The 27,082-nt window shown below is 40.7% G+C and overlaps 1 protein-coding gene across 1 annotated transcript; it reads right to left on the bottom strand.

The window, feature by feature from the left end:
- Window positions 1–1,605: 1,605 nt before the first annotated feature.
- On the bottom strand, window positions 1,606–27,082 carry tbc1d9 (TBC1 domain family, member 9 (with GRAM domain)). Its single transcript, XM_086081693.1, has 23 exons — window positions 26,720–27,082; window positions 26,432–26,606; window positions 17,521–17,631; window positions 16,813–16,931; window positions 15,016–15,244; window positions 14,205–14,466; window positions 13,920–14,127; window positions 12,946–13,152; window positions 12,697–12,852; window positions 12,461–12,611; window positions 10,319–10,533; window positions 10,121–10,238; window positions 9,663–9,948; window positions 9,463–9,592; window positions 8,147–8,245; window positions 7,935–8,003; window positions 7,479–7,719; window positions 6,513–6,578; window positions 6,349–6,435; window positions 6,084–6,152; window positions 4,905–5,008; window positions 4,604–4,780; window positions 1,606–2,787 (listed from the first exon to the last, which is right to left on the bottom strand). Exons 2-23 carry the CDS (start codon window positions 26,550–26,552, stop codon window positions 2,344–2,346), a joined length of 3,669 nt encoding a protein of 1,222 aa, XP_085937819.1. The 5' UTR covers window positions 26,553–26,606; window positions 26,720–27,082; the 3' UTR covers window positions 1,606–2,343.

Here is a 27,082-nt window from a genome sequence, read left to right as displayed (position 1 = left end):
GGTTGTGGCGTGGTTGGTCGACACCAGCAATTCATTTTCAGGAATAATAATACAAGATGTAAAGCAGTCTTAATTTCTTTTTAATGTGACAGTGATATTTGATGCATCAAACAAATGAAGCAAAGTAAAAACAAACGTGTACAAAACAAAAAAACATGCCGTGGGGAACATTCGAAAATGCACAACAAGTGAATTGTATTGTAACCCCCACATAAAGTGACCTTAGTGTGTCCGTACAATAGCGTTTTTGAGTATCATTATCAGCATACACAAACTAAATCCTTTCAACATCATTCTTGGATATCCACCACACGGCACCCGCTCGGAGCCACTCGCTTTCTGGGCTTCTCCACCTGCAACAGTGCCCGTTTCATGCTACTGGTCTCTGATTGGTCGAGCAGATGTTGGCGGCATGGCTTGTTCCTTCTGTGCCATAGTCTCCACTTTGCTGCAGCGCTTTTTTCTCACTGCCCGCAGTGTCTTTCATTTTTTTCTTTTCTTACAGGCACCCTAAGATTTGTACCCAAAAAGTGGGGTGCCTTCGCTCTATTTTGCAGTATTATACTCCACAGTCTCTACTTTGCTGTTGCTAGGTCCCAGTTTTTCTCACTTTCTGAAGTCTCATTTCAGATTTAAAAAAAAAAAAATGGGAGAGGTGACTACTATACTCCAGTTTCTTCCTTGGTCGTAGATCGTTGCCTCTTTGCCTACAGTCTCCGCTTGGAATATCTGTAAAATTTTTCAAAATATATACATGAGACCCTGTATTATGATGCAATCCCGTAGTCTGACCGCCCAGTCTCCTTTCAGATAATGTTCACTTTAAGAGACCCAGTATATACTCCACAGTCTCAGTTTTGCTGCAACGCTGTGTTCTCACTGCCCGCAGTCTCCTCTTGGATCAAATCTGTAACATTTTGAGAATGAAATACTGAATATCCAGCATTAAAGTCCACAGTGATCACTTTGCTGCAGTGCCTCGTTTTCTCACTGCCCGCAGTCTCTTCTTGGATAAATACAACCAGTGAATGCGCAAGTGTTCAACTCCACAGGCCCAAGACTCATAGCGTGTACATTTTGTGACATTTTTCTAATGTCAAATTTGTACCTTGGCTCAAAAATGTTGGGAAAAAATGTCACAATACAGTGAAATTTCTACTGTACAGTGACGACATGTGATTACAGCATGTGTTACCTCTTCTCGTGAATTTTTGGTCACATTCACATTCACATTACAGTAATCACCCGAATATTGGTGGCTGGCTATTGACAGATTCACCGATTCCTGTTTTGTTGAGGGGGGATTATTGATTTTTGTTTTTAGGCCGATTCCAATATTTGGCAGAATAAAATTCTGATCAGATTTATCAACTGATTTTTTTTTCAAATGATATAATTTTAATGTTTTTTGTTGTTGTCTCATAACGCTTACACTAATAAACCTATATATTACAGGCAGACTATTTGACTAAAAATGCTAATGATAATTTGTTGTTTTTTTTCTAGGGAAATGATTAGATGTCATTATTGTCATCTTATTTTGTATTGTGTTATTGTTTAAAAAAATAATAATTGAAAAACTAAAACAGCCCCCCCCCCCCCCCCCCATATTATCTTTTTGGTAGGTTGTAATAATAATAAATTGAAAAAAACTTTTTTTTTTAAATAAATAAAGAGACAACAAATCGGCAATAATGAGGGTAAGAGGGCTTGGGGGATTTAATTTTTTTCCCCCCGTGGGAAATGCTTGAATGTCATCCTTGATTGTTTAATGTGTAAAATGAAAAAGAAGGAAAAAAATATCTGAAAAATTGGGCAATGTTTAAACGTCATTATCTTTCATTTATTTTGCAACGTGTGAATGTGAAAAAAAACAAACAATAACAGGCCAAATAAATAAAATTGGCTTTTTTTTCTTTTTCGGGGATGCTAGGTTTTAACGTGTGTAAACTAAGTTTTAAAAAAAGTCACAATTAAAACCCTTTTTTAGGCCAAAGCAATACAAGCATTGCTTTGGCATCATCTATAAACTACTAAGTTGTATGTGGGTTGAGGAACTTCATTGAAGACATGTGTAGTGTTTTGCTGCCGAGAAACTAATGTTGAAGTGAGTTGAGGAGCTTCTTTCGACATCGTACTTTGCTGCCATCTTGTAGCATTTCTATGCAACTGTAAACCTTAGTGGCGACTTCAATTCGTTGCGTTTTTTTTTCTTCTCCGAGATGGTGCAAGGGTCGCGTTCCTACTCGCCGCCAATAGTGGGGGGGGATTACTGTCAATTCCGACTTGTACTAAAAATGTTCATCTAAAACCGTCAAACGGCGCGCAGGTCTAAACACAGAGTCAACCGGAGAGTGAGATTTCATAGTCACTGGCGGACAGCAGCGCCTGCCGTCCGACTTTGTGGACGTTCTTGGCGTTGGTGATGCGCGCCGACACGTCGGCGGGCTTTTCCAAGTAAAGCACCAGCGCCTGCTCGGTCAGCACCGACGCCAGGAACTGCTCGAAGGTGATGGCCCAGTCCTCGTCCACGCCGGGCTCGCCGCCGTTCTTCTTCTTCTGGTCCTTGTCGCCTTGGTCGCTCCGGACCAGCACCGTGTCGTCGGCGATGTCTTCGCAGCGCAGCTTGTTGTCGTCGGGCTCGTGCGAGCCGGCGCTCAGCACCGAGTACGACGACATGGACGTGTCGTCCTTGGCCTCGTCGTCCGAGGTCAGCATGGCCGATTTGGGGGACGCGTCCTCCAGCTTGATGTCCTGCATGGCCGCGCAACGCTCCTCCTCGTCCTCCTTCCAAAGAGAAAAATAAGGGTTCAAAATCAGATATGAAGGTCGTATCAATTTCGACTTACAAGTGCCCAAATTATTATTTTTGCTTTGTGTTGCAAGCAACACAAGGTCCTTTCTGCCTCTTGGATTAAATTTGTAAAGTTTTGATAATTGAGAGTTTTTCTACTCCACAGTCTCCACATTACTGCAGCATCCCATTTTTTCCTCCACTGCCCCCAGTCTCCTCTTTGATAACATTTCTAACATTAAATTCAGGAAACACAGTATTATACTCCGCTGTTTCCACTTTGCTGTAGCTCCCCATTTTCTCACTGCCCACAGTCTCTTCTTGGACAAAATGTGTTAACATTTTGAGACTACAGGAGACACTCCACAATGCAGTGCTTTCTTGCCGCTTACAGTCTCCTTTTGGATAAAATTATCAAAATTTCGAAATTCAATACAGAAGATGCAATATTATAGTCCACAATCTCCACTTTGCTGCAGCTTCCCGTTTTCTTACTGCCTGTATTCTCTTTTAGTGCAAAATTAGCAAAACATTTAAGAATACAGGAGACCTACTGTTGCACTCCAAAAATCTTCACTTTGCTGACTTTCTTACTGCCCACAGCGTCCTCTTGGATAAAATTTTACAATTTTCTGGATTCAATACAAAAGATTCAGTATTATACTCCACAGTCTCCACTCCCCAATTTTCTTGCTGCCCGTAGTCTCTTTTTGGATAAAATTCATAAAATTTTGAGACTAAGTATTACACTCCATAATCTTCGTTTTGCTGCAGCACTTTCTAACTGCCCGCAGTCTCCACTTGGATAATTTTTTTTTAAATTATTATTTTTAGAGATCCCGTTTTATGCACCACATTTAAAACTATTTTTAATAGTAATTATTAATTATATAATTACTTGTTAATTGACATTCTTTTGTAGTTTGTTTACTGTTCGATCCTATGCACAGCACTTTGTTACAGCAGCTGCTGGTGTGGGAATGCTGGTCCCACATATGTTATTGGGATTTTTATACTCACTTTTTTTCTTTTTTTTTTGCTTAGAAACAACTCCCATATAATACTTTCGATTTACACTGTTCAAATTTCAACTTGCTTCAAAAATGCACGCCTTCCGGGGTATTTATCGTCTAATTCCACATGACTTACAGTATTGGCACAATTTAACGTTAAATATCAACTTTTCCCATTCATTTTCAAATGAACTGACATTGGACTTTTTCCCACTTCCCACGCCCACTTCCATACGTACAATTCTGATACTGCTCAGTGGCGCACTTGGTAGAACGCACTGTTCAGTAACCAGGAGGTCGCGGTTTCAAATCCCCCTTTCTGACTGTATTGTACTGTTGCAAATGTATCCATGGCAATTATGCTGATTACATGCTAACCGACTGACTATCATAGTTACACTTTTCCATCTAAATGCCTAGGTGGCGCTATTGAGTGATTAAAAAATTATAATTTTTTTGCCTTTTTCCATCAGATATTATTAGTTCCACTTTTCCATCTAAATGAATGGAGGGCACTTTCAGATAACACTTTTCTATATAAAATTTCAACCTGCTTCAAAAATTCCCACCTCCCGGGTTCAAGTGTTCTTTTTATTTGCTTACTACAATTAATACTTTGTAATTTTCACATCATTTATCTTTCAATTGACTTCAAAAGCATTCAGCTTTCAGTATTCCCACGCAATTTCTGCAGTAATTGCACTCACGGTAGCCTAGTTGTTAAAGTGCTCTATAAACAAAGTTGCTGTGAACTTCCCATTTTGTCACTTTGCTCATTCTCCTGTTTTTTTCGTACCTCGGAGGAGTGATCCCCGTGCTGGTGGTCTCTGCGCGTGGCGGAGAAGAGTTTCCCCACTTCTCCCATCTCCAGCAGCAGGCTGGTGACGGTGGCGGTGGCGTGGTAGAGCTGCTGCTCGGCGGGGTCCTCGCTGAACATGCTATATAGCGTCTTGCACAGCTCGATGAACTGAGTCTGTGCCACAACAGGAAATATTTCTATATCAAGTATCTTGATTTCAATTTGATGCATTTAACATCTTTTAAATCAAAAAAACGATTTTCTGAACATATGCTGTTCACAAAACCAATCTGATTACCTGGTTGAGCTTGGGGAGATCTTTGGTGCGCTCCGTTTTGGCCTTGCTGTCGTGGTTCCACAGCTTTAGGTAGTGGCGATAGTCGGGAGTGTTCAGCTTCTTCACTGCAAAGACGATTTCACAAACATCAGCTGCTGTGACATTGCGTTCATTCGCGCCCGGACAGCAAACAATGCTTCTTCAGCAAATAAAGAGAAATGGCATCACTTAACAATTGTCATATGAATGCCGTTAAATAGGCCAACTTGCTTCGAAAGGGTTTTCTGCTCACTGGTTGTCAAATGCGGTATTTAGCGTGACAATGTTGAGATAGTGTTTTTTAAGCATTTCAAATGAGATGTAAAGCTTGTGTTCAAATATCTGTTGCTTAAAGGGTCGTTAACATCCCAACTAGCTAGCTAGGCTAATTGTTACCCCGTGAATGGTGTTTTCCATTATGTGCTAGCTTTAAGCTAGCAGGTAAAGGTTTATTTTTAACTCTCACTGCCATTGACGGCAAAAATTAATTTTAACTATTTCTAAAATGGTTTCCCACTTTTGTTAACAAAAGTATAAACACGTAGAATTTTTTTTGGTATTAGAATAGATATAAAATTTGTGATTAATCGTGAGTTAACTCATGGTCATGCGATTAATTACGTTTAAAAATTGTAATCGCCCGACGCCCCTAATTTTTAATAATGTTTTTTCTTTGAAAAAAAAACATTAAAAATTAAAAAGATTTTATTTTTATTTTTTAAAGAAAAGGTTATTAAAAACTAGGAGCATCAGGCGATTACAATTTTTAACCATAATTAATCGCATGACTTCACTAGTTAACTCACAATTAATTACAAATTTTATATCTGTTCTAAATGTACAAAAAAAATCTAGGTTTTCATACTGTTAACAAAAATGGAAAAAAAATATTTTAACTAATAAAAATAGTTCAAATGAATTTTTGACGTCTATAGCTGTCAATGGCAGTGAATGAGTTAAGGCAAAATTGTTGTTTTAAATACATCATGTATAATTGTCTTTGTATTATGTTGTTTGACAGTAAACTTATGGTACCACTTTACTACAAACAATTTACACCTTACACTGTTTTTAATTTCATTTATTTTGCTGTTTTACAGATATACTGGTACTCCTGGCCATGATTGATTGAGTCTTCCGCGCTGCTTGTGTTGCGCTCACCTTTTTCCGTTTTAAACGTAACCCTGACAAAGCCGTCGTCCTTGTCGCTTCGGTTCTTCGCATCCTGGCCTGAGAAAAGGACACAAAGTGTTGAAACAATTTGCTTTCTATCTCCTTAAATACCTGGTTGATTGATTTATTGTGAATCATTTTTTCCAATATTTATTTAATTGAATTTGTTCATCATCAATCATCTTATAAATGGAACCGATTATTTCTGCTCCTGAGTCCTGACTTGCAGTTTGTGCTGAAGTGTTCATGTTACCCATGGATGTTTCCGGGGTGATGTCTTCAAAGAAGTACTGCGTGGCCTCGAAGGCCGAGTCGGGCTCTTCCTGTTCGCTTGTCACCTCTAGACACAAGGCCGTGCATCGTCATTGCGGGCCAAGCAAGTCACATCGCAATTGCGGTGGACTTTTTGGCACTCACCGGGTAAAACGTGCATCTTGTAGAGGAGCTTCAGTTTCTCCGTCAGGTCCCCATGACACAGAACGCCTGCAAAGCACCAGCAATTTAATCATTTGGAAATATTGAATATACAATTTTGGGGGGTTTGAAAGAAAATATGTATTTTATTCCAAACCCCCAAAATTATGAACATGTTTCCTCTACTACAGTAGACCCCCGAATAATAAAAAAATTGTTTTTTTTATATATTAATTTTCAAAAAATATTTATTCCCTTTTTTTCTTGTTTTGGGGGGGGGGGGGGGGCACAACCTACATTTTCTGTAGAAAATGCATATTGAGCATTTGTGTACATTTCTGGGGGTTTACAAATATATATTAAAAAAATTATTATCCTCTAATCCCCATAATTATGAGGATTTTCGTTGTACAATCCCTACCGCCTGCAGATAGCGGGGATCCACGATACAATTTTAAGTTGTAATATCATCATTCACCACTAGATGGCAGATGTACCGGTAGCCGAGTTGGGCTTGCACCAGGTCAACACAAATAGGCATAATAATTTTTGCAGATTTGGAAAAAACAAACACTGTAGTACCTCAATAATATTACAATTTTGAGTGAGTTGATACAAAAAAAAGAAGAAGAATAAAACAGTATGTGGTTATTCTGTTGTTTGCTTCAAACCCTTCATTGTTGAATAGTAGATCTTTTACACATGCACTGACAAATGTTTTATGAAAAATGAAATATTGTATATTAAGAGCATATATTTTGCATGCATGTATGTATATCCATATTTAAAATAAAAAAAATGTTGTCATAACATTTGGTTAGGAAGAGCGCGGTTCTATGTTCTATCTAAAAATCGCGGCTGCCTCCATCCTGGCTTACAGTAATAGATGAACTTCACAGTGGAATGGTCGCGTGTGTGTGTGTGTGTGTGTGTGTGTGTGTGTGTGTGTGTGTGTGTGTGTGTACCTACCAAGGCCATTGATGAACTCTCGGAAGTTGATGAAGGCGTCGCCGTTGTGGTCGAGCAGGCGAAAGAAGCGCACGGCCAACGGGTCCGAGTGGGCGCCGTTGGCCCAGGGGAAGAGGAGATTGAAGAGGCCCTTGAACTGCTCCACGTCGATGCGGTACTGCTCCAGGTAGGGCAGGCTGGGGTCGTGGCGCTCCGTTGGGTTGCTGCTGCCTCCCCAGTAGCAGCTGGTCAGGTGCTCCGCCTAAAATGTTTCACACAAGGACTAATGGTTTCATATGACAGTGAACATTATGGATTTTCTTTTTTTGAGATTTGAACATGTTAGTGACATTCTTTTGTCAAAAAGGACCAAAAAAAAAATTGTTGTCCTGCAGAAATTAGTTTATCTTTCTTATGAACTAACTGCTGATGACCTTAATAATGAATGCAGTGTTAACGGGTTCCCCTTTTGCCCACCTTGAAGAGGACAAAGAGTTCCTCCAACTCGTCGATGCTGAAGGCTGTCTCCGTTACAATAGTCCTGACCTAGAAATGCGCAAGCATAAAAGATTATGTTCGGTGTGAAGAAAGAGGACATTGTCCAGCGACCCGAGCGACCTTTTTTTTCATGTGCCGATCCAAATTCACATGGCACAAGAATGAGACCTTTGGCCAAAGGTTTTTCTTACCACATTGCGTTTGGTTGTGTCTTCGATGGTCTGGATGACCCTCAGCCTCTGCTTGAAACGCATCTGCTCGATGACGTCGGCGCGGATGGAGCCAAATTTCTTCAAGCAGAAAAAAGCGAGAAACATGGTTGCTTGTAAAAAAAATAAAATAAAAAGCACGGGTGACCAGAAAAATCGACAGGAATTTTAACATTATCCAAAGGTTAAGCCGTCATTAATTCCTCATTTAGTATAATTTATAGGCTAATGGCTGCCTGGGTTGGCTTTAGATGCTTGCATGACACGCACCCAGTTTAGTCTTTTATTTTATATTTTATTCCGTTTAGAGCATTACGCTCATTATATGGTAAGGTTATTGGTAGCTGATTTACAAAACCGAATTGAGTCTTTCCCATCTACATATGAGTAGACCACAAAGTATTTTATACTTCACGCTAAGGGTGTTAGAAAAAAATCGATTTGGCAATATATTGCGATATTACAGCGTGTAATTCTCGAATCAAATCGATATGTGGCCGAATAAATTTTTAAACATACATTTTTATGGGAATGTTTAACAAAACATCTTACTTAGGGTTAGGATTCACACATTAAGTATGGAAATATGTTATATTAATGGAACATTAAGCCTTAATATTTTATTTCAGTGCTGTTCAAACATGAAACAGACTGCAACCTGTTTGTTAAATGCAGTGGCTCAGTTATAAGCCTGAATTTTCAGATAAATAAATACATTTTGATAGAAATATTACAGTGTACATATAGAAGTTTACTGATTAGTATTTTCTAAATTTGAGTAAAAAAGAAAGAAAATCGCAATAGTCAATTTATAGATTCGTATCAGGATTAATCGGTATCGAATCGAATCGTGACCTATGAATCGTGATACGAATCGAGTCGCCAGGTACTAGGCAATTCACACCCGTACTTCACACCAAATGCTCTAGCTTATGTCACTTGTTCTCAAAGTATGGTATGAGTACCACTCGTCAGAGCCGTATATAGAGAGAGTTTGGCCTACTCGGTTTCAGCACAGGGTAACAAGATGGCGTCCATATGTCATTTGACCAGCAGCGTGATTGGTCACGCTGTGATTGGTCAACTCCTGGTCACATGACATATGGACGCCATCTTGTTACCCTGCTGAAACCGAGTTGGCCAAACTCTCTATATACGGCTCTGCCATTAGTGGTACACGGGCTCCCTCTAATGGTACGCAAAATAATCACTGCCTATACGGTACAGTTGTATTGAACTTTTCAGTTAATACCTTCAAACAACAAGACCAGACAAACGCTTTTCGCACGATGAAATACCTCATAAGAGCTGCGGACCAGTTTGAAAATGTCCACCTCTGGATGCGGCTCTCCGTTGTCCGTCAACAAAGAGTGCAGATGTTGGATGGGTGGCAAGGTGCTGTCCTTATTGGTCACGTTATCCAAGTATCTACGACCGACAAATACCCCGTCAAGACGACAAGAAGGCGACACCTCGCCCCTATTCGTCCCCTTCTCACCTGCCCAGCACCGTCATGGCCTCGCCGTCGTCCTTGCAGCCGAGCAGCTGGTGGATGTTGGCGTGCAGCACGGCGAGCGCCAGCTGGAAGATCACCTTGATGCCGTCGAAGAAAAAGCAGTCCACCACCACCACGGCGCTCTCGAACGGCATGACCGACAGGAAGAGCGTGAGGAACCAAGAGAGCGAGATGGTGGAGATGACGCCGAGGTCCTGCATGCAGTCGTACAGCTCAGGCACGTACTCGCGGGCCAGCTCCTCAAACACGCCTTGATCCACCAGAGCTCCTGAGAACATCACATGGATGAGGTCAAGCGTTGTGGCATCATTTGGCAACGAAGGTATCGTGTCATTTTTTCACGTATCGGTTCTATTTTCTCCAATTTTGTCCCTCATATTGCGACAAACATACAAGTGCTTTGGGAAAACAGACAAAATGTACTACTTTTCCATACTGACCTACAACCCTGGTGTTGTAGTAGTCCGGCAACATCCTTTCACAAAGCGCCACCAGTAGCCAGAAGGCCTCCTCCTCTTTAGCGTAGAGGAGCAACACTGACGTCACGATATTCATAGCCTGTGATGTCATCAAAATATCAGCACAAAAAGTTACCGCGCCTTATTTTCCAATCACTGCGCCGATATTGAGCACGGTACCTGGCAGTATCCGATGTTGGGGTTCCTGAAGGCGTAGGCGGTGAGGACCCGGCGGAGGGCGGCGATACCGATCTCATTCTGGAAGGCGGGATGCTCCGGCAGGGAGCGGTGGAGGTCCCGCTCGATTTCCTCGGTGGCCAAGTTGTATTTGCCCATGGAGCGCTCCACCAGGTCTTCGTAATAGCCGGCGTTGGTGGCCATCTCGTTGATGGCCCCTGAGAGGACCGCGAGGGAACGAAGGCATTCATTAGCATAAATGTCGTTCCCTCTGCTTTATAGTTTTGTGTAGTGCAATTAGGCATGGGTCAATTAAAAAGTCAAGGTTTTAAAAACTGTCACTGGCAACGAGCTCATGTTTTATTTTTTTGAAGCGACTTCAAAACAGGGCACAATATGATTGGCTGTTTGCACAGCTGAGTCAACAGAAGCTTTGACGAAAGAGACACAGTTAGGTACTTACACAAATTGATCAACTCACTTGCTCCCAAAAACATATAAATACGTTCTATTTTAAATATTTTAAGTCTCCCAAAGACGTATTTATATGTGTATTATGTTTTTGTTTATGCTAGAGCATAAAAGGCTTTGATGCAGCCTCTCAACTGCAGAGAACGGTTGAAGAAATGGTAGTTTTTTGCAAAAACGGCCAGCAGGTGGCAGCAGAGCAAACGAGATCAACCAGGGCCATGTTGAAAAAAGCGAATTTACCCACAGTTCTAAACAGATTTGTGAATAATGATGAAGCTTCGCTATATTGTAATGCTAATGGCTGCAAAACGGAAACAGATAGAAATATATAATATAACAGTTTAAAATATATTTTATTCCTGATGAAAAAAATTATCTCAAATTTTTCTTTTGGTAGGTTCCATGTTTTTTATAGCAATAGAACACAATATTCTGTGGGCCTTGCAAAATCAGTCAAAATCCAGTAAAACAGCCAGGAGTGAAGGGGGTTGCTTCAGTGAAAATGGCGGGGGGTGAAATATTTAATGTGCATTGTCCTAATAAAAAAAAGTCTGTCTTCTGACCATACGGAAATGGATACAGGAGGCCCTTGTTCTCCTCCGTTCTAACTGATAAGTTCAATGCTACGCGGATTTTGCAGTGTTTATCAGTACTCCAGCGAGTCTGCGGTTTATAAAGGTCATGAAAATCTGCATTTTAAGGTTATGAACCGGTTTTGCACACCAGCGTTAAGGATACATTGTCACACAGCACGAAAAGCCAAGCTCAGTTACCAACCGTACTTACTGATTAATGTGCGCTTTCATGCATTTACGCTTAACGCCCAATTCACACTGACTGCGGCACGGACGCAGCGCGTTTTCCGTATGTCATGCTATGTAGTTAGCTAGCTTCCCTCCCCAAAAAATTAGTTATATTTTGAAATATACCGGATCTACCTTGATGCCGACGCTCGACTTCCTGTCTGACTCGTGTCATTTCTTCAGCTTCATGAAAATCCGCATGCGGCGTCCGGAAAAAAAATCTTCCGCAGCGCCGCATCCGTTCCGCACCGCACTGCAGCTGGTTGTGAATTGACACGCAGACTTGAATGCTTTCGATTCCTTGCGGCGGCCGTATGGAAAATGCACCGCGTCCGTTCCGCAGTCAGTGTGAATTGGCCGTAATTATGACTGCTACTCCGCTAGCTGAGGTTAGTGACAAATTTGGATTACGTCAACCTTATGACCATGAAACTCGGTCGCAAAAAGAGAACCCCCAGTACCAACACTGATGGCACTGTGTCCATGTGTTCAAATTCACGACTTTATCAGTAAAGTGAACGCACGCACGCACATACACATACTCACCCACACACACAAAAAAAAAAAATATATATATATATATATATATATAAAAAAATAAAAAATAAAAAAAAGAGCAATGATGATGACATTTCCGAATGAACAATACTGAGCTCTTAGAAAAAAAAAAAGAAAAAAAAGAAAAAATATATCTGTAAAGTGAAATTGATTTCCTTTCTTTTCTTCTTCATTGTTGACCATTACATGCAAGAATGCATGTCCGGTGATCAAAAAAAATCGATCATCTCTCACATCAAACATGACAAATATTATCTTCATATTTCATTTTTGGGCGAGTGTCGGTGAGATCATATGATTTGTTGGAGCTCACCAGAGAACAGTAGCCAGAGATCTCCTCTCATGCCTTCGGGGATGCCTTTGAGGACCAGTTCTTTGGTCTTCTCTGTGCGGTACATGCACACACCCTGGCCAAACTCGGTGAAGTGGTTCTTCCAGGCCTGCTCCTTCAGGAACTCCTTAGCCTGGGCACACAAGCAGCAATGTGTAGGTCAGAGACACCAAGACATCTCACACAGTCTCATACTGAAAGCGGAATTTTGGGCTCACCAATTTGGGATTGAACTCCTCGGGCGAGCGGCGTCGGTACATGGTCATGAGGGCCTGCGAGGCGGTGGGCACGCTGCTGTCGTTCAGGTTGAAGGTGCGCTCGCCCTCCGAGCTCATGCTGTGCTGCGGGCTGCTGGACAGCAGCGAGCTGTAAACCTACAAAGCACAAAAAGGGGGAGGGAAAGGAAGCATCTTCAGGATGCGGAGCGCCGAGCACGGACCGTCACGCGCCGAACCATCGGCCCTAACCTCGTCGTCGGAGCTGTTGAGGCTGCCGGTGAGCTCCCGCTCCAGGCAGCTTTTGGAGGGTGTCTGCTGTAAAAAGTCGGAGATCCTCTGGACCAGGAAGTCCCGGTCCTTCAGGTTGGCAAACAGGAAAGTCATTCGGTTCTTGGTGCTGATGGAAACGGGACTAGGGAGCACGTTGGAGCTGTCGGCCTTCTCCACGATGGTAACCTGAAAGTTATTCCTTGTATTAGGGACACTTGCATAAAATCCAATACATTCACAGAAATCATTCAAGCCTAACTAAGATTTATGTATTTTTTTTTTTACATGACAAATTCCCATGTACTTTTTTAGATAATTTTACACAAACCTGCCAAATAAACCTTATATGATACATATTCATGAGTCTAATAAAGCTTATTTATTTGAAAAGCATGATCTTCAGGTTTACGCATTTAGTATTAATAAAGTATAATTACTCTAAATCAATAATAATCAGAGTATTTATTTAAAATACATAAAGTATATAGTTTGAATTGCATAATAATGAGGCTACCTATACATGACAAATAATGTTGTGAGAAACACTTATGTCCATTTTTTTTGTTCTTTGAATGTAGACATCCCAAAAACGTAAAAAAACGTAATGATACTTTATTAATACTAAATACATAAATACATGCATTTCAAATGAATAGGCTTTATTTGACTAATGAAAGCTTTATTTGGTAGGTTTATGTTGAAATTTTCAAAAAATAAAAAGTAAATGGAAATTTATGTTAAAAAAACAAACAAATCTTAAGTTAGGCTTGAAATATATTTCTGTGAGTGTACAAAAGTGACATGGGGTTGAGGATTTTCTATGTTGTAAAACACGACCAAACATCATATTCAAATATTTTAGCTGCTTTCCCGGGCAACACCAACATGGATCCATTTCGATTGTGCAGGTGTACCTAATGAAGTGTCCTGCGCATTTATTCTGCCTGACTGACCTCACGGAGCGGAATGATGAGGCTGCACTGCATCTCCTCCTTGCTGGTGAAGCAGATGTAGTTGGTGGATACAAACATCTGTCCCAGGATGTGCATTTTGCTGAAGGGGGTCCACAGGGTGCAGTCCGTGTGCCCGTCCAGTTTTTCATCTTTGGGCAGACGAAAGAGCGCCCTGTAGCGCTCACTCTTGGCTCTGGCGTCCAAGTCCCTGCAGAAAGAATGAAGGCGTCACACATCGAGTAAAACAGGAAAAGAAAAGTGTCCAAAGCGGAGTTAACCAGTCACCTCTTGAGGGCCGACACCTTCTTGGGCGACTTCTTCTTGAGCTTGGGCAGCGAGCGGTCCTCCTCGAAGCCCTTGTTGTCTAGCAGCTGGCGCATGGCGATGTTGGCCAGTTGCTCGGCCAGCTTGAAGGTCTCGTTGATGTTGAGGAAGACGGAGAACACGTGCTCGTGGCTGCGCGTGCTCACCTTGATGCCGTCGGGCAGCAGCAGGGTGGCGCTCTTCTCCAGCTGCGTGATGTCGGCCCAGCGCACCACCAGCTTGACTGAAAGGCACAAATGAGTGAGGGTTACAAAATTATGGAAATTGGCAAAAGTTGGAAGCATTCAATGGGGATGAATAAATAACTACAGCGCCTTTCAACAAGAGGGCTTTATTTTTGGAGAAGAGAGTTTTTGTGTTAGTGCCCAGCGGGAAGTATGAAGTGAGAATGGCCGAGCGGTCTAAGGTGCTGCGTACCACCACACCTGTACGTTGGACATTGTAAATGGTACTTCCTTTATATAGCGCTTTTAAACCTTACCAGGCCCTCAAAACAATTTACATTCGACTACTCGTGACGCAGCATCAGGAGCCACTGGGGGGTTCAGTATCTTGCTCAAGGATAGTTCGACGTGGCCACTATGACATGGGATCGAACCCACAACCTCTAGGGTTGGGAGACGACCACTCTACCACTGAGTCATGCCAGGCCCTTGTCTATACCTGTCCAAACTACAACCACAATTAAAAAAAAAACAGTATCAAATTCATACACTAACATTGCCAATGAAAACGGATGATTCGGGACCCTTTCCCCTAATCTAGCGCCAACCTTCTTTGCCCAGCAGGTAGGAATAGAAGCACAGGTGGTTGATGCTGAGGTAGAGCCAGCCTTGCCGTGGCACTTTGCCCTTCCAGTAGCTGCACGAGTAGTAGTTGACCAGCTTCTCCTCGTCCGGCATTCCAAACAGCTTGCGGAATTTAGAGCTGGCCTCCTTAAACTTGTCTGTGTCATCGTCCTCTTTCACGTCGTGGTTCTTGTTGTACTCGGCAATGATGCCCTGCAGCCGGACACAAACACACACACACACACACACACAAAGAAGGGATTGATTTGCAGGCCGAGCGAGATGGTAACGTATTGTAAACAGCAGATTTACTTATAATGCCTGCGGGGCATTTGGAGCATGCTCTGTTTTTAATGTGATGTTATTGTCTTTTGTTTGTCAGTGAAACATTGATGTGGCTAAGGAACATGACTCTCCGCCGCGACCATGTTACTTCTACTAGACACGCCTCATAATGGCCGTGTAATGGAGCGGCTCTCCAAGTTGTTGTTTAAGTCAGGACAGGAGTGGTTCATTCGAGAATATACTTCATTTAGATAACGCTTTTCCACCTTTCCTTCCTCAAAGCGCTTCACATTTTATCTACTCATTATCAGGAGCAACTGGGGGTTCAGTATTTTGCTCAAAGATACTTCAACATTGTCACAATGGCCTGGGGTCGAACCCACAACCTAATGGGTTAGGAGATGGGGAGATTTTGAATATGTAAGTTTGTCTTATGTTATAATGTGTTTATGTCTTTAATGAGCCTAACATGCTTGTGTTTGAAATGGGGAAGGAAGCCCATAGGGAGAGCCAAGGCTCAAACCCAGAACCTTCAGAACTGTGAGGCAGACATTATGACCGCTAGTGAAAAAAAAAAGACTGAACAAGGGTATATTTCCTCAATATAGATTTAGTCAACTGCCTTTTGTTTGAAACAAGGCATTTGTTTACAAGGAAGGTATGTTAATCGGTTAACATGAAAATGATTACGTCCATGTTACAACGGGAATAGAACAGTAGTGGTTTCTAAGGGTGTGCCCAAAAATCGATTCTCATTTAGTATGATTCAGAATCGATTTTAAATGTCCCAAAATGGATTTTATTTAAATTATTTTATACTGTTTTGCCTTTGTCTGTGTGTGCCTTTATTTGGAGCGCTGTTCATGTTGTACTCGTTTTGGTCACTTAGGGGCAGTGTGGTTCCATGCGGTCTAATACACTGTTAAGTTGTAGCCACATTAGAGAGTAGAAGGAAAAAGTCACAATCAAGTTATTCCAATAAAAGTAGTTTTTTTGCAGCGTGGAGCCGTTCTTTTGAGTGATAAAAGTGCCGCGAGTAGCGCGCTAATTAGCATTAGCGAGTCAGACTGGAGTAGATCATTACAATTCCTTGCACGATCTATAGATTGAAGCAAAAATCATTGTCAATCAAATCATTTTGAATCAAAAATCGTTCTTAAACGGAAATCGATTCTGAATCGCAGGCCCAAAAATCGGAATCGAATGAAATCATGAGACATTCAAAGATTCCCACCCCTAGTGGTTTCTATTGTATGCAATGAAAAATGGAGGGAAGTTGAAAGCAGAACTAATTATTCCTTGCTTGCTCTTCCTTATTTTTGACGCACCCGCCTGAACAATGCTGCTGAAGCGGACGAACCCGAGTTCTGGCCAAATTGCATCTGGTCAAGTTTGTGCTTGCCTGAATGTAACAAACTTTTTTTTTTAGGGCTTCTTGGGCACACTGTATGTACTAACACGTATTTGTATACACTTTGTTTGTGTCCATTACTTGCCTGGACTTTTCCTTTGACAAAGGTGGTGATGTCATTTTCATTCTCAAAGATGGAGAGAGTCTGCAGCATGTTGTGCTCCAGCCACTCCCAGTGCTCCGTGATCTCTTTGCGCGACGTTCCTGAGGAGGAAACCGCCGCGTGAATGTTCCCGCTTCGAAAGCAAAACCCTTGACAAGCAGCGATATCTCAATTGTTTTGTTTTCGAGTCACAGAATAAATCGATAGCAGGAATTCCCGACTCAAGCACTCTCTCTGGACACATCTGTACGGTCTGGGTGATTTCCCCCGGTGAAGGAGCCATGTTTAGCTCAGGGCAGAGAAATTACGAACAGTGGTGAGAATAACTAAGTGAACCTAACAGTATAACATAACATCCTAAAAACTGAATAAAGACACACTCCAAGAGTCCAAACTCTTATGGAAAGTCCTCCCGGTTAAGTGAAAGCTGCTAAGAGACGACTAACTCCCTGGACGATATACAGTAACAGAGGATACACCTGCAAAAGACAGGAAAAGTCCAAACAAACTCCAAATTATCTCATTCTTTAATCTCGCCCTTTCACATGATGGCATTCAGCTGCACACATGGGAAACGACAGGATATGTGGTGGATGTAGGAGCGGATGGTGGGGGTGGGGTTGGGGGTTTGGTTCCTTCCTTTCAAAGACGACTGTAACCCTAAAATGCTTTGAGTTGCCGTTTACGCACCATGAGCAATGATCCAGTAGGACAGCGAGTCCGGTGTTTGGTACAGAATCCTGTAGGGAGCCATCCGGGCACTTGAATCCAGGACCACGTCCAAGGTCCCCACCAACAGACCTGCGACGACACACGAAACACAGTGCTTAGGTTCGGCCCGGAATTAAACGGACAGGTAGGATTTGATGATGAATGATGATGTCAAGAAGTAAATGGTCAGTAAACTAAATGCTGACGCTAAATGGCAGAGCAGTTCTTCAATTAGGATTCGGCAACTGTGCGGCCTTTTTCAGTGAGCGGGTTGATCGCCTTCAACTTGAAGACCGCTTCGCAGGCATTCAGTCACATTTTTGGCGGAATAAGGGTGTGCAACTGGGGGAAATGTCAGGGCTTGTAGTTCACCATTAACGGTACAGTAATTCAGTATCATGACAAGTGTGCCGGTTATAAACATTTCAAATTGTCCAAAGAATATGTTTTGGTCTTTTGGACTTGAAATGTTCTCAATGCTAACAACAAAGCTATGAATGTGCCTTATCTCATCGTTTCTTTTTTCTCATCGTTTCTGGCGCATGTGGAGGGCTTCAATGAACCCAAAATAGAAACGGTACTGTTGAAGAAACATTCAAACACTGCTTCGGTGCCCCAAAGCAATGCAAAAAAAGAAAAGCCACCATTAACTCATTCACTGCCATTGACGGTTATAGACGTCAAAAAATCATTTGAACTATTTCTATTAGTTTAACATTTTTTTCTACTTTTGTTAACAAGAGTCTTAAAACCAAGATTTTTTTTATTGTACATTTAGAACAGATATAAAATGTGTGATTAATCTTGAGTTAACTATTGAAGTTATGCGATTAATTACGAGTAAAAAAATTTAATCGCCTGACGCCCCCTAATTTTTAATAATCATCTCGATTAATATTTTTAATTGTAATTAATCGCATGACTTCACTATTCACGATTAATCACAAATAATTTTTTTTTAATTGGCTGACACTAGCAAGTTGATTTCAGGGCATTTATTGCGATGTGTTGAGTGCAATAAAAACATACATTACTCATTGATGGCAACAGTATGTATGAGTATGAGTATGTTGCATTAAAATGGTTGTTGCCAGTCTTGTATATGAATCTGGGCGGTGGGCATGACTTCACAAACTACATTGCGTAACATGTACAAAAGGATTATGATTGGAATACCCTTAAGCAATCTGAGTAAACCCAATAATCCAAATTTGGTGTGAGAATAAATGTAAGCATCGGATTACTGCCGCCCACATTAATGTAACCATGCTCTTATTAAACCTCTTGCCCACAAGCTATATGTTGTCCACTAGGGGTGTGTCCAAAAATCGATTCTCATAAGAATCGCGATTCTCATTTAGTACGATTCAGAATCGATTTTAAATGTCCCCAAATCGATTTTATTTCAATTATTTTATACTGTCTTGCCCTTGTTTGTGTGTGCCTTTATTGGGGGTTCATGTTGAACACGATTTGGCCACTTGGGGGCAGTGTGGTTCCCCTCGTTCTGATACACTGTTAAGTTGTAGCCACATAGAAGCAAAAAGTCATGATCAAGTTATTCCAATAAAAGTTTTTTTTTTGCAGTGTAGGATGTTAAGATGCTTCTCTGTATACATCCCTGAAGCGTTTTGTATGAATAATCGTTCTTTTGAGTGATAAAAGTGCCACGAGTAGCGCGCTAATTAGCATTAGCGTGTCAGACTGGAGTAGCTCATGACAATTCTTTGCATATCTATAAATTGAAGCAGAAATCATTGTCAATCAAATATTTTTTTTATCTAAAATCGTTCTGAATCGATTATCGATTCTAAATGGAATCGCAGACCCAAAAATCCGAATCGAATCGTGAGACAAAGTCAAAGATTCCCAGCCCTATTATTGTCCACTACTGCTTTCTGCTTCTAATCCGCGTCACAATCTCTTCATTGTGGAGATATTCATCAATCATTTGACTTTTTATCTCACTTCTTCATTTACCCTTTACACTCTTTGCCAGAATCAATGTTGAACACAATACCAGAACAAAAGCCAAATCAGATGTGCACTTCCTGTCATGCGCCGCCCCGTAAATCATAGCTTGTATTCCTCTTATTGCAGCATCGTTAAAAAAAAAAGAGTCTGCATTGACACAATGCTGAAAGAAATGTAAACCAACAAAGAGAACATTTATTGAATAAAAAACATAAAATCAGGAATGCTATGCATCCATCCATTTTGAATGCCAATTATCCTGCTCAGGGTTGTAGGGAGCTGGAGCCTATCCTAGACGACTCAGAGAGAAAGGCAGACAACAATCTGTTTAACATACTACAGTGTACTCTGAAAAGACAAACAATCTAATAAGCAGACCGGCTATGTTTAATAACGTTTAACCCATTTTTGAATGTTGGACGATTACATTTCGGTGAGGTTCATCACCATGGATGCAAATCCTCAGAAAAAGCCTACCATTAACAGTTAAAAGTTGCACACAAACAAACCAATCTGTGTGATAACATCGCCTCTTTGGTGATGTAACATGAACATTTCTTTGCTTATTATGCCCAAAAGGCTTCAACATCCCCAAAGCCTTATCCACCCCGCGAGCACAAACATCTAAGAAACCATGTGATAAGTTGTGTTTTCTTGTACTCATAATTAGTGCTTTGTTTAGGAAAAGCTAAACAAATTGTCTTACTTTGAAGCATTTATTTTTATTTTATTTGTTAAAACTCTGCTTGTTCCATTTTTTTTTTGTATGCATCATTACCATCAGAATCCATTATAAAGTCCCTTTAAAGATTGGACCTAGATTCAAGTTTATTTATGTTGCTAACCCGTGACAAACATATTTCAGGCAACATTTGGAGTTGCGTGCTTCTTATTGGACAATATCTAAAAAAAAAGGAATAAAGAAGCTTAGACTTACTTTACTGAAGTGCTAACATTCAACCCCATTGTGGAATAAATAAGGCTGAACCAAAGTACTGTGTCTCTTGCCAGTTTGGGTAAGATGTGTATTTCAGAGTTTTAGCGGGCTTTATTTAGAGTCCTTTAAGCTAAAAATAAATCCAACTCGATTAAGAAGCACAATTTATAAGACGCAGTGTTCCAAGATGCTACATAGAATAGAGAGCAGTGGACACCAAATGGCAGATTCCAGTGATTTTTGTGTTGATAGCAGCCTGCCAGGTTGCGTAAGACTTGTGTTTATGGCCCAATTTCAGAATTTTATTAGTGTTTATTACGTGTCTGTTAAGCTTCTGGCATAAGGAGCACAATTTGTAGGCTGAAAAGACAAAGTGTTCGAGTACGGAAGTTGCTTATTCAAGTATAAAGCATATTGTATAGTAGGGGTGTGCCCCAAAAAAATCGGTTCTCATAAGAATCGCGATTCTCATTTAGTACGATTCAGAATCGATTTTAAATGTCCCAAAATCGATTTTATTTAAATTATTTTATACTGTCTTCCCTTTGTTTGTGTGTGCCTTTATTGGGAGCGCTGTTTATGTTGTACCTGGTTTGGCCACTGAGGGGCAGTGTGGTTCCACCCGATCTGATACACTGTTAAGTTGTAGCCACATTAGAGAGTAGAAGGAAAAAGTCACGATCAGGTTATTCCAATTAAAGTTTTTTTTTTCCAGCGTGGAGCCGTTCTTTTGAGTGATAAAAGTGTCGCGAGTAGCGCGCTAATTAGCAATAGCGAGTTAGACTGGAGTAGATCATTACAATTCCTTGCACGTCCATAGATTGATCATTGTCAATCTAATAGTTTTGAATAAAATCGATTCTGAATCGAATCGCACACCCAAAAATCGGAATCGAATCGTGAGACATTCAAAGATTCCCACCCTCTATTGTATAGGTCAGTGGCTGAGGCGGTTGTTAAACTTGACGTTCTTGGTTTTGAAAACTATATGCTGATCAAACAGGCAAAAAAAGGGCAGCTTGGGTCCTTCATTCAGAGAGAGAGAGAGAGCGGTTGAAGAGTCTATGGTATATAGTCCAACAAATATTTTTTAAGATGTCCATAAAATGTGGCATCCTGCTAGTGCTGACAATTATGTGTACATAAAAGAAGAAGAAGAAGAGCATGCGGTTGGTGCCAGCGTCATTGCACTGCCAACTGGCACGCAGTGCAAGCCAGCAAGCTCAGCATTTACATAAGGATGACATCATCGCCCAGCAGCACTGCCAAGCACGCCGCAGCAAGAGACCCGGGAGGATTTATTAGAAACGCTTTAAGGCTAGAAATTCACAAATATTGTTTTCAGGTCGGACATAACAATGACGCTTTCATGACACGGCAACACTGTGGTCATCTATAGCTACGCAAAATGCCCAATTTAGTTTAGAGCTGTCACAATTAATTCATTAATTGCCCAGCAATCGATTATAAAATTAATCGACAACTATTTTAATAATCAAGTAATCGTTTGGCGCCATTTTAAAATTTTTAAATGGTCAAAATGCTCTGATTTCAGCATATCAACAGTAATTGTTAACTGTGATTTCTGCAGTCGTTGATGAAAGAAGACTGATTATCTTTGGTGTTTAATCAAAATAAGGCATTTGCAAACATCTGTTTTTACTTTGGAAACCAACGACCAAACCGTTAACATAGTACAACATCAATCCCCCTTTTTTAATCACTATATGAATATGAAGTACAAAATAACCACCAATCAATAGTTAATAAACAGTAATCATGAAAAAAGAGCGACCAAATCAATAATACTGAGCTCTCTTTTTTTTTAAAGGGAAAAAACGGTTTTGTAATACAAAATCATAATGAATCAGTTAAGTCGATTAATCGATTGAAAAATCGATAGATTAATCAATTCTAAAAATATTCCATAGTGACAGCACCAATTTAGTTGTTTATAGTACATCAATACGTCTAAAGCTAAACAATTGAAACTCACTCTGTACAAGGTAATGGCCTGCAACAGAAAAAAGGTTAACGAGTGAAGCTTTATGACTCGACTGCTGATTCCGTACATTCAGACAGAGTCTGTTACAGTTACAGTTTCAAACTGTCAACACAAAATCAAGAGGAAGAAGAAAAACTCGGAACCACGAAGCAACAGGGTTCACTTATCTGCACAAAAGAGATAAACATGCTGGAACTTTAACTATTTGGGAGCAGCCAATCGTTCCTTGAGTCGACGTATACAATTGACCACGCTTACATTGGGTCCGATTCAAAGTCAGGATTGGAAAGATGGCCTAAAACGTTTTTACATTATGACCTGGTATAAACGGGTATTGTAAAGTTTCACATACAGACGCCAAAGTCAAAACAATGGCCGTCAGATTGAAGGCCCAGTCGAGTAAGTAAAGTAAAGTATGTGATGTCACATAGGAAAACACTACAAGTGTCGTTACCATCTACTGACGGAAACAAAAGTTACACTTCACTTTAGCTTTTCATGACTTTGTTCACAAACTGTTTATTATGGCTCAAGCATAAAGAATAGGGGTGTGCCAAAAAAATCGATTCTCATTTAGTACGATTCAGAATCGATTTCAAATGTCCCCAAATTGATGTTATTAAAATTATTTGATACTGTCTTCCCTTTGTTTGTGTGTGCCTTTATTGGGAGCGCTGTTCATGTTGTACCCGATTTGGCCACTTAGGGGCAGTGTGGTTCCACGCGGTCTGACACACCGTTAAGTTGTAGCCACATTAGAGAGTAGAGGGAAAAAGTCACGATCAAGTTATTCCAATAAAAGTGATTTTTTTTCTGCAGCGTGAAGCCGTTCTTTTGAGTGATAAAAAGTAGCGCGCTAGTTAGCATTAGCGAGTCAGACTGGAGTAGATCATTACGATTCCTTGCACATCTATAGATTGAAGCAAAAATCATTGTCAATCAAATCATTTTGAATCAAAAATCGTTTCTGAATTGAATCGCGCACCAGAAAACCGTAATCGAATCGAATCGTGAGACATTCAGAGATTCCCACCCCTAATAAAGAAGTGTTAGCAACGTTGGCTTGTCTGTTTTTAGTCCAACGCAATTGCAGTCATTCAAAGGTCCGAATGCGTAAGAGAGGTAACGGTGTTGTCAACAACAAATGACGATGCTCTTCATCGACTTTCTTTCTAATCTAATCTGGAGCGTGTTGTTACATTGACTCACAAAGAAGTTGAATCGGGGGCAAGGGTCAAGACAACAATGGCACAAGCAAATTTGGATTGTAAAAAAGCTTTGTTGAAAGAAGCTAATTTGCAAGACACAAGGGAGGTCAGGAAGTGAAAACGAAACCCGCATCACCTGTTTTAACGACCCCCCCCCCCCCCTCCTTGTTTGTGATGCGTCCGTTTGGCCCAGTTTAGAGCTCAAGCTCAAGAAGGGAAGAGGGAGGGGGAGAAAAAGAGGAAGCAGAATGATTCAGCATGAAGCACATACATACAGTGGCTTCGCTGTTTTTTTTTCTCGAGACCACAAAAGCGTCTGAATTGTCAGGACGTTTTAGTTTGTAAACAGGCAGAAACACACGTCTGCTAGTCTTGCTTTGAGACATTTTTAGTTTCTCCTGCAATCTTCCCCTGATGAAAATCAATGTTGCACAACACTTCAACAACAAAAAAAGTTTATTTTTACAATGGGATTCACTGACGTTTAAAGTCCACCTGCGAAACCTGACGGGTCATGTGATTGTCACGCTGTTCCTATGTGATGCTAAGATACAACAAATAAACATCTGATGGAAAGAGCTGTATCAAAAAAAAAAATAATGATATTCATTTCCCCTTTCCTGAAGCATTTTCAAGCCATGCAGCTGTGATGAATCGCATATTTGTACAAATCTATGCACAGTCAAAACGATTATTTGACTTAATCACATTTATAGAGACTTTGGCTTTAGTCTTATGCGAGGAGTAAACAAAGTTCAGTGTGTTAATAACAGAGGATGAAATATAAGAAACCATCGATGACACACTGCAGAATACCGTACCAGTTGTTTACAAGAAGCTTTTGTCCCGATTTTGCCGCTTCAAGGACGACAAACTAGGGGTGTGCCAAAAAAATAGATGAGCGATTCTCATTTAGTACGATTCAAAAATCGATTTTAAATGCCCCAAAATCGATTTTATTTACATTATTTTATACTGTCTTCCCTTTGTTTGGGTGTGCCTTTATTGGGAGCGCTGTTCATGTTGTACACGATTTGGCCACTTAGGGGCAGTGTGGTTCCACGCGGTCCGATACGCTGTTAAGTTGTAGCCACATTAGAGAGTCGAAGGAAAAAGTCACGATCGGGTTATTCCAATAAAAGTTTGTTTTTTCAGCGTGGAGACGTTCTTTCCAGTGCTAAAAGTGCCGCGAGTAGAGCGCTAATTAGCATTAGCGAGTCAGACTGGAGTAGATCATTACGATACCTTGAATTGAAGAAAAAAATCATTGTCAATCAAATCATTTTGAATAAAAAACCGTGCTTAATCGAAAATCGATTCTGAATCGAACCGCACACCCAAAAATCGGAATCGAATCGTGAGACATGCAGTGAAAACGTCACACATCAGTGAATGTCGTGCACGAGCAAGACACAAGATGCTGCATTCAAAGTCCTATATTAGCCTCGGAAATAATGGCATTGGCATGTTGCTTGTTTGTACTCGCCGATACCGATACCATTGTTTTAATGCAGTATCGGGGCCTCTCCCGATACTGGTATGGGAACTACATTATCCCATACAGATCTTGATAAATGGGGTGCGGTCCGATTCAAGGACAAGTCCATTTTAAAGTTGAATGATTCGATTCGGTTCAATTCACTGGGATTACGATCCCTTTTGATACGGTAGGGCTCAGTTGGAGTTAATTGCAATGTGTTTCTTGTCCTCATTGTACATACATACGAATTAACTTGTCAGTACTGTGAATATGGCATATATATCGCTCCATTAACTCATTCAATGCCATTGAGGCCTATAGATGTCAAAAATTTATTTGAACAAATTTCTATTAGTTTAAAAATTTTTCCCCACTTTTGTTAACAAGAGTATGAAAACCTATACTTTTTTTGCACATTTAGAACAGATATAAAATGTGTTATTAATTGTGAAGTCATGCGATTAAATACAATTTTTTTTTTAAATCACCTGACACCCCTAATTTTTTAATAATATTTTCATTTTTTTAATCGTGAGTTAACTAGTAAAGTCATGCGATTAATTACAATTAAAATAATTCATCACCTGATGCCTCCAATTTTTAATAATCTTTTCTTCTTTGAAAAAAAAGATTTAAAAAAGAAAAGATTATTAAAAATCAGACGATAAAAATTTGTCAGCGTAATTAATCCCATGACTCCACTAGTTAACCCACGATTTTATATCTGTTCTAAAAATAAAAATACAAATTCTAGGTTTTCATACTCGTGTTAACATGAGGGAAAAAAACGCTGAACTAATGAAAATAGTTCAAAATATTTTTTTACGTTTTTAGCCGTCAATGGCAGCGAATGAGTTAAAAAAACCAATTTGACACGTATCTCCATATATTTTAAAGTGGAATGATTACATTAAAATTCGATATATTTGCATCTTTTAAATCGTTTTTTGTTTTTTGTTTTGTTACACCCTTAATAACTCTGCAATTGATTATGCTGCCCATTACAATAGAAAAAGGGTGTGAAAACTACGTGCTAAAAGAACAAAAGGAGCACAAAGGTGGGCCAAAAGGGGGGGTCGGCAGTGACCCCCCGATTCCGCCTTGTCCTCTTCAAAGTCCAGCCTGCACTTGGATACCTTCATAGGACTAATTATAGGACTATATGACTCCATTGTAACTGTTTACACAACAACTTTTTTTTCAAAAAAACAACACTGGCTTTAAACCAAAGCTTACAAGTACAACAGTGAAACTAGTAAACGTGAATAATAATGAAGTCCCCTTACCAGCCAGTCCTCCGCCTTCCCCACCGTGGCCCTTACGCTTCTGGAGGATGAAATAAGGATTGGCCCGCTCCGTGATCCACAGGGCGCCCGCCAGTAGCACCTCTTCGGGACTCACCCACATGATGTTGATTGCAGTCGTTTTTTAAGGACACATGGACCACTATTACTATAATCACTGTTTGGGGAGGAAAAATTAAAAAAAAAAAAAAAAAAAAGGGAAAAGGGGGCTTGCTGTTACTGTTAGCGAAGAAGACAAACCACAGCCTCCTAGCTTAAAGATAAACAAACCTGGTGCCTGGTGGTGCCGGTCAACAAAACAACGAACGCCCTCCTCTCGGTGGCATCGATAAAAACAAAAAGAAAGAAAGGAGACTAAAATACGGTTACTATTTCGTGGAGAGTCGCAGCCATTTTATAACGCTTTGGTTGTGGTTCCGTGGCAGGTGCGCGGAACCACGACGACGCTCGTTACACGGCACAGCCACGAGATTCGGTTTTTCATCCCGCCACAGCTCCAAGAAAAAAGGAATATACAAAAAAAAATACGCTTCTGTTTCGTTGCAGCAGCGATGTCGAAAGGCGGGAGTCAAGCCGAATGACAAGGACGCTGGCCGGCGGACACCATCCTTCGTCTTCCCCTCCCTCTTCCTC

This window comes from Leptonotus elevatus, chromosome 8, assembly GCF_054856555.1.
Source record: "Leptonotus elevatus isolate MCC_2025b chromosome 8, RoL_Lele_1.0, whole genome shotgun sequence".
Classification (NCBI taxonomy): domain Eukaryota; kingdom Metazoa; phylum Chordata; class Actinopteri; order Syngnathiformes; family Syngnathidae; genus Leptonotus; species Leptonotus elevatus.
Note: the sequence above shows the minus strand (reverse complement) of the source record. Positions and strands in the feature narration are given on the sequence as shown.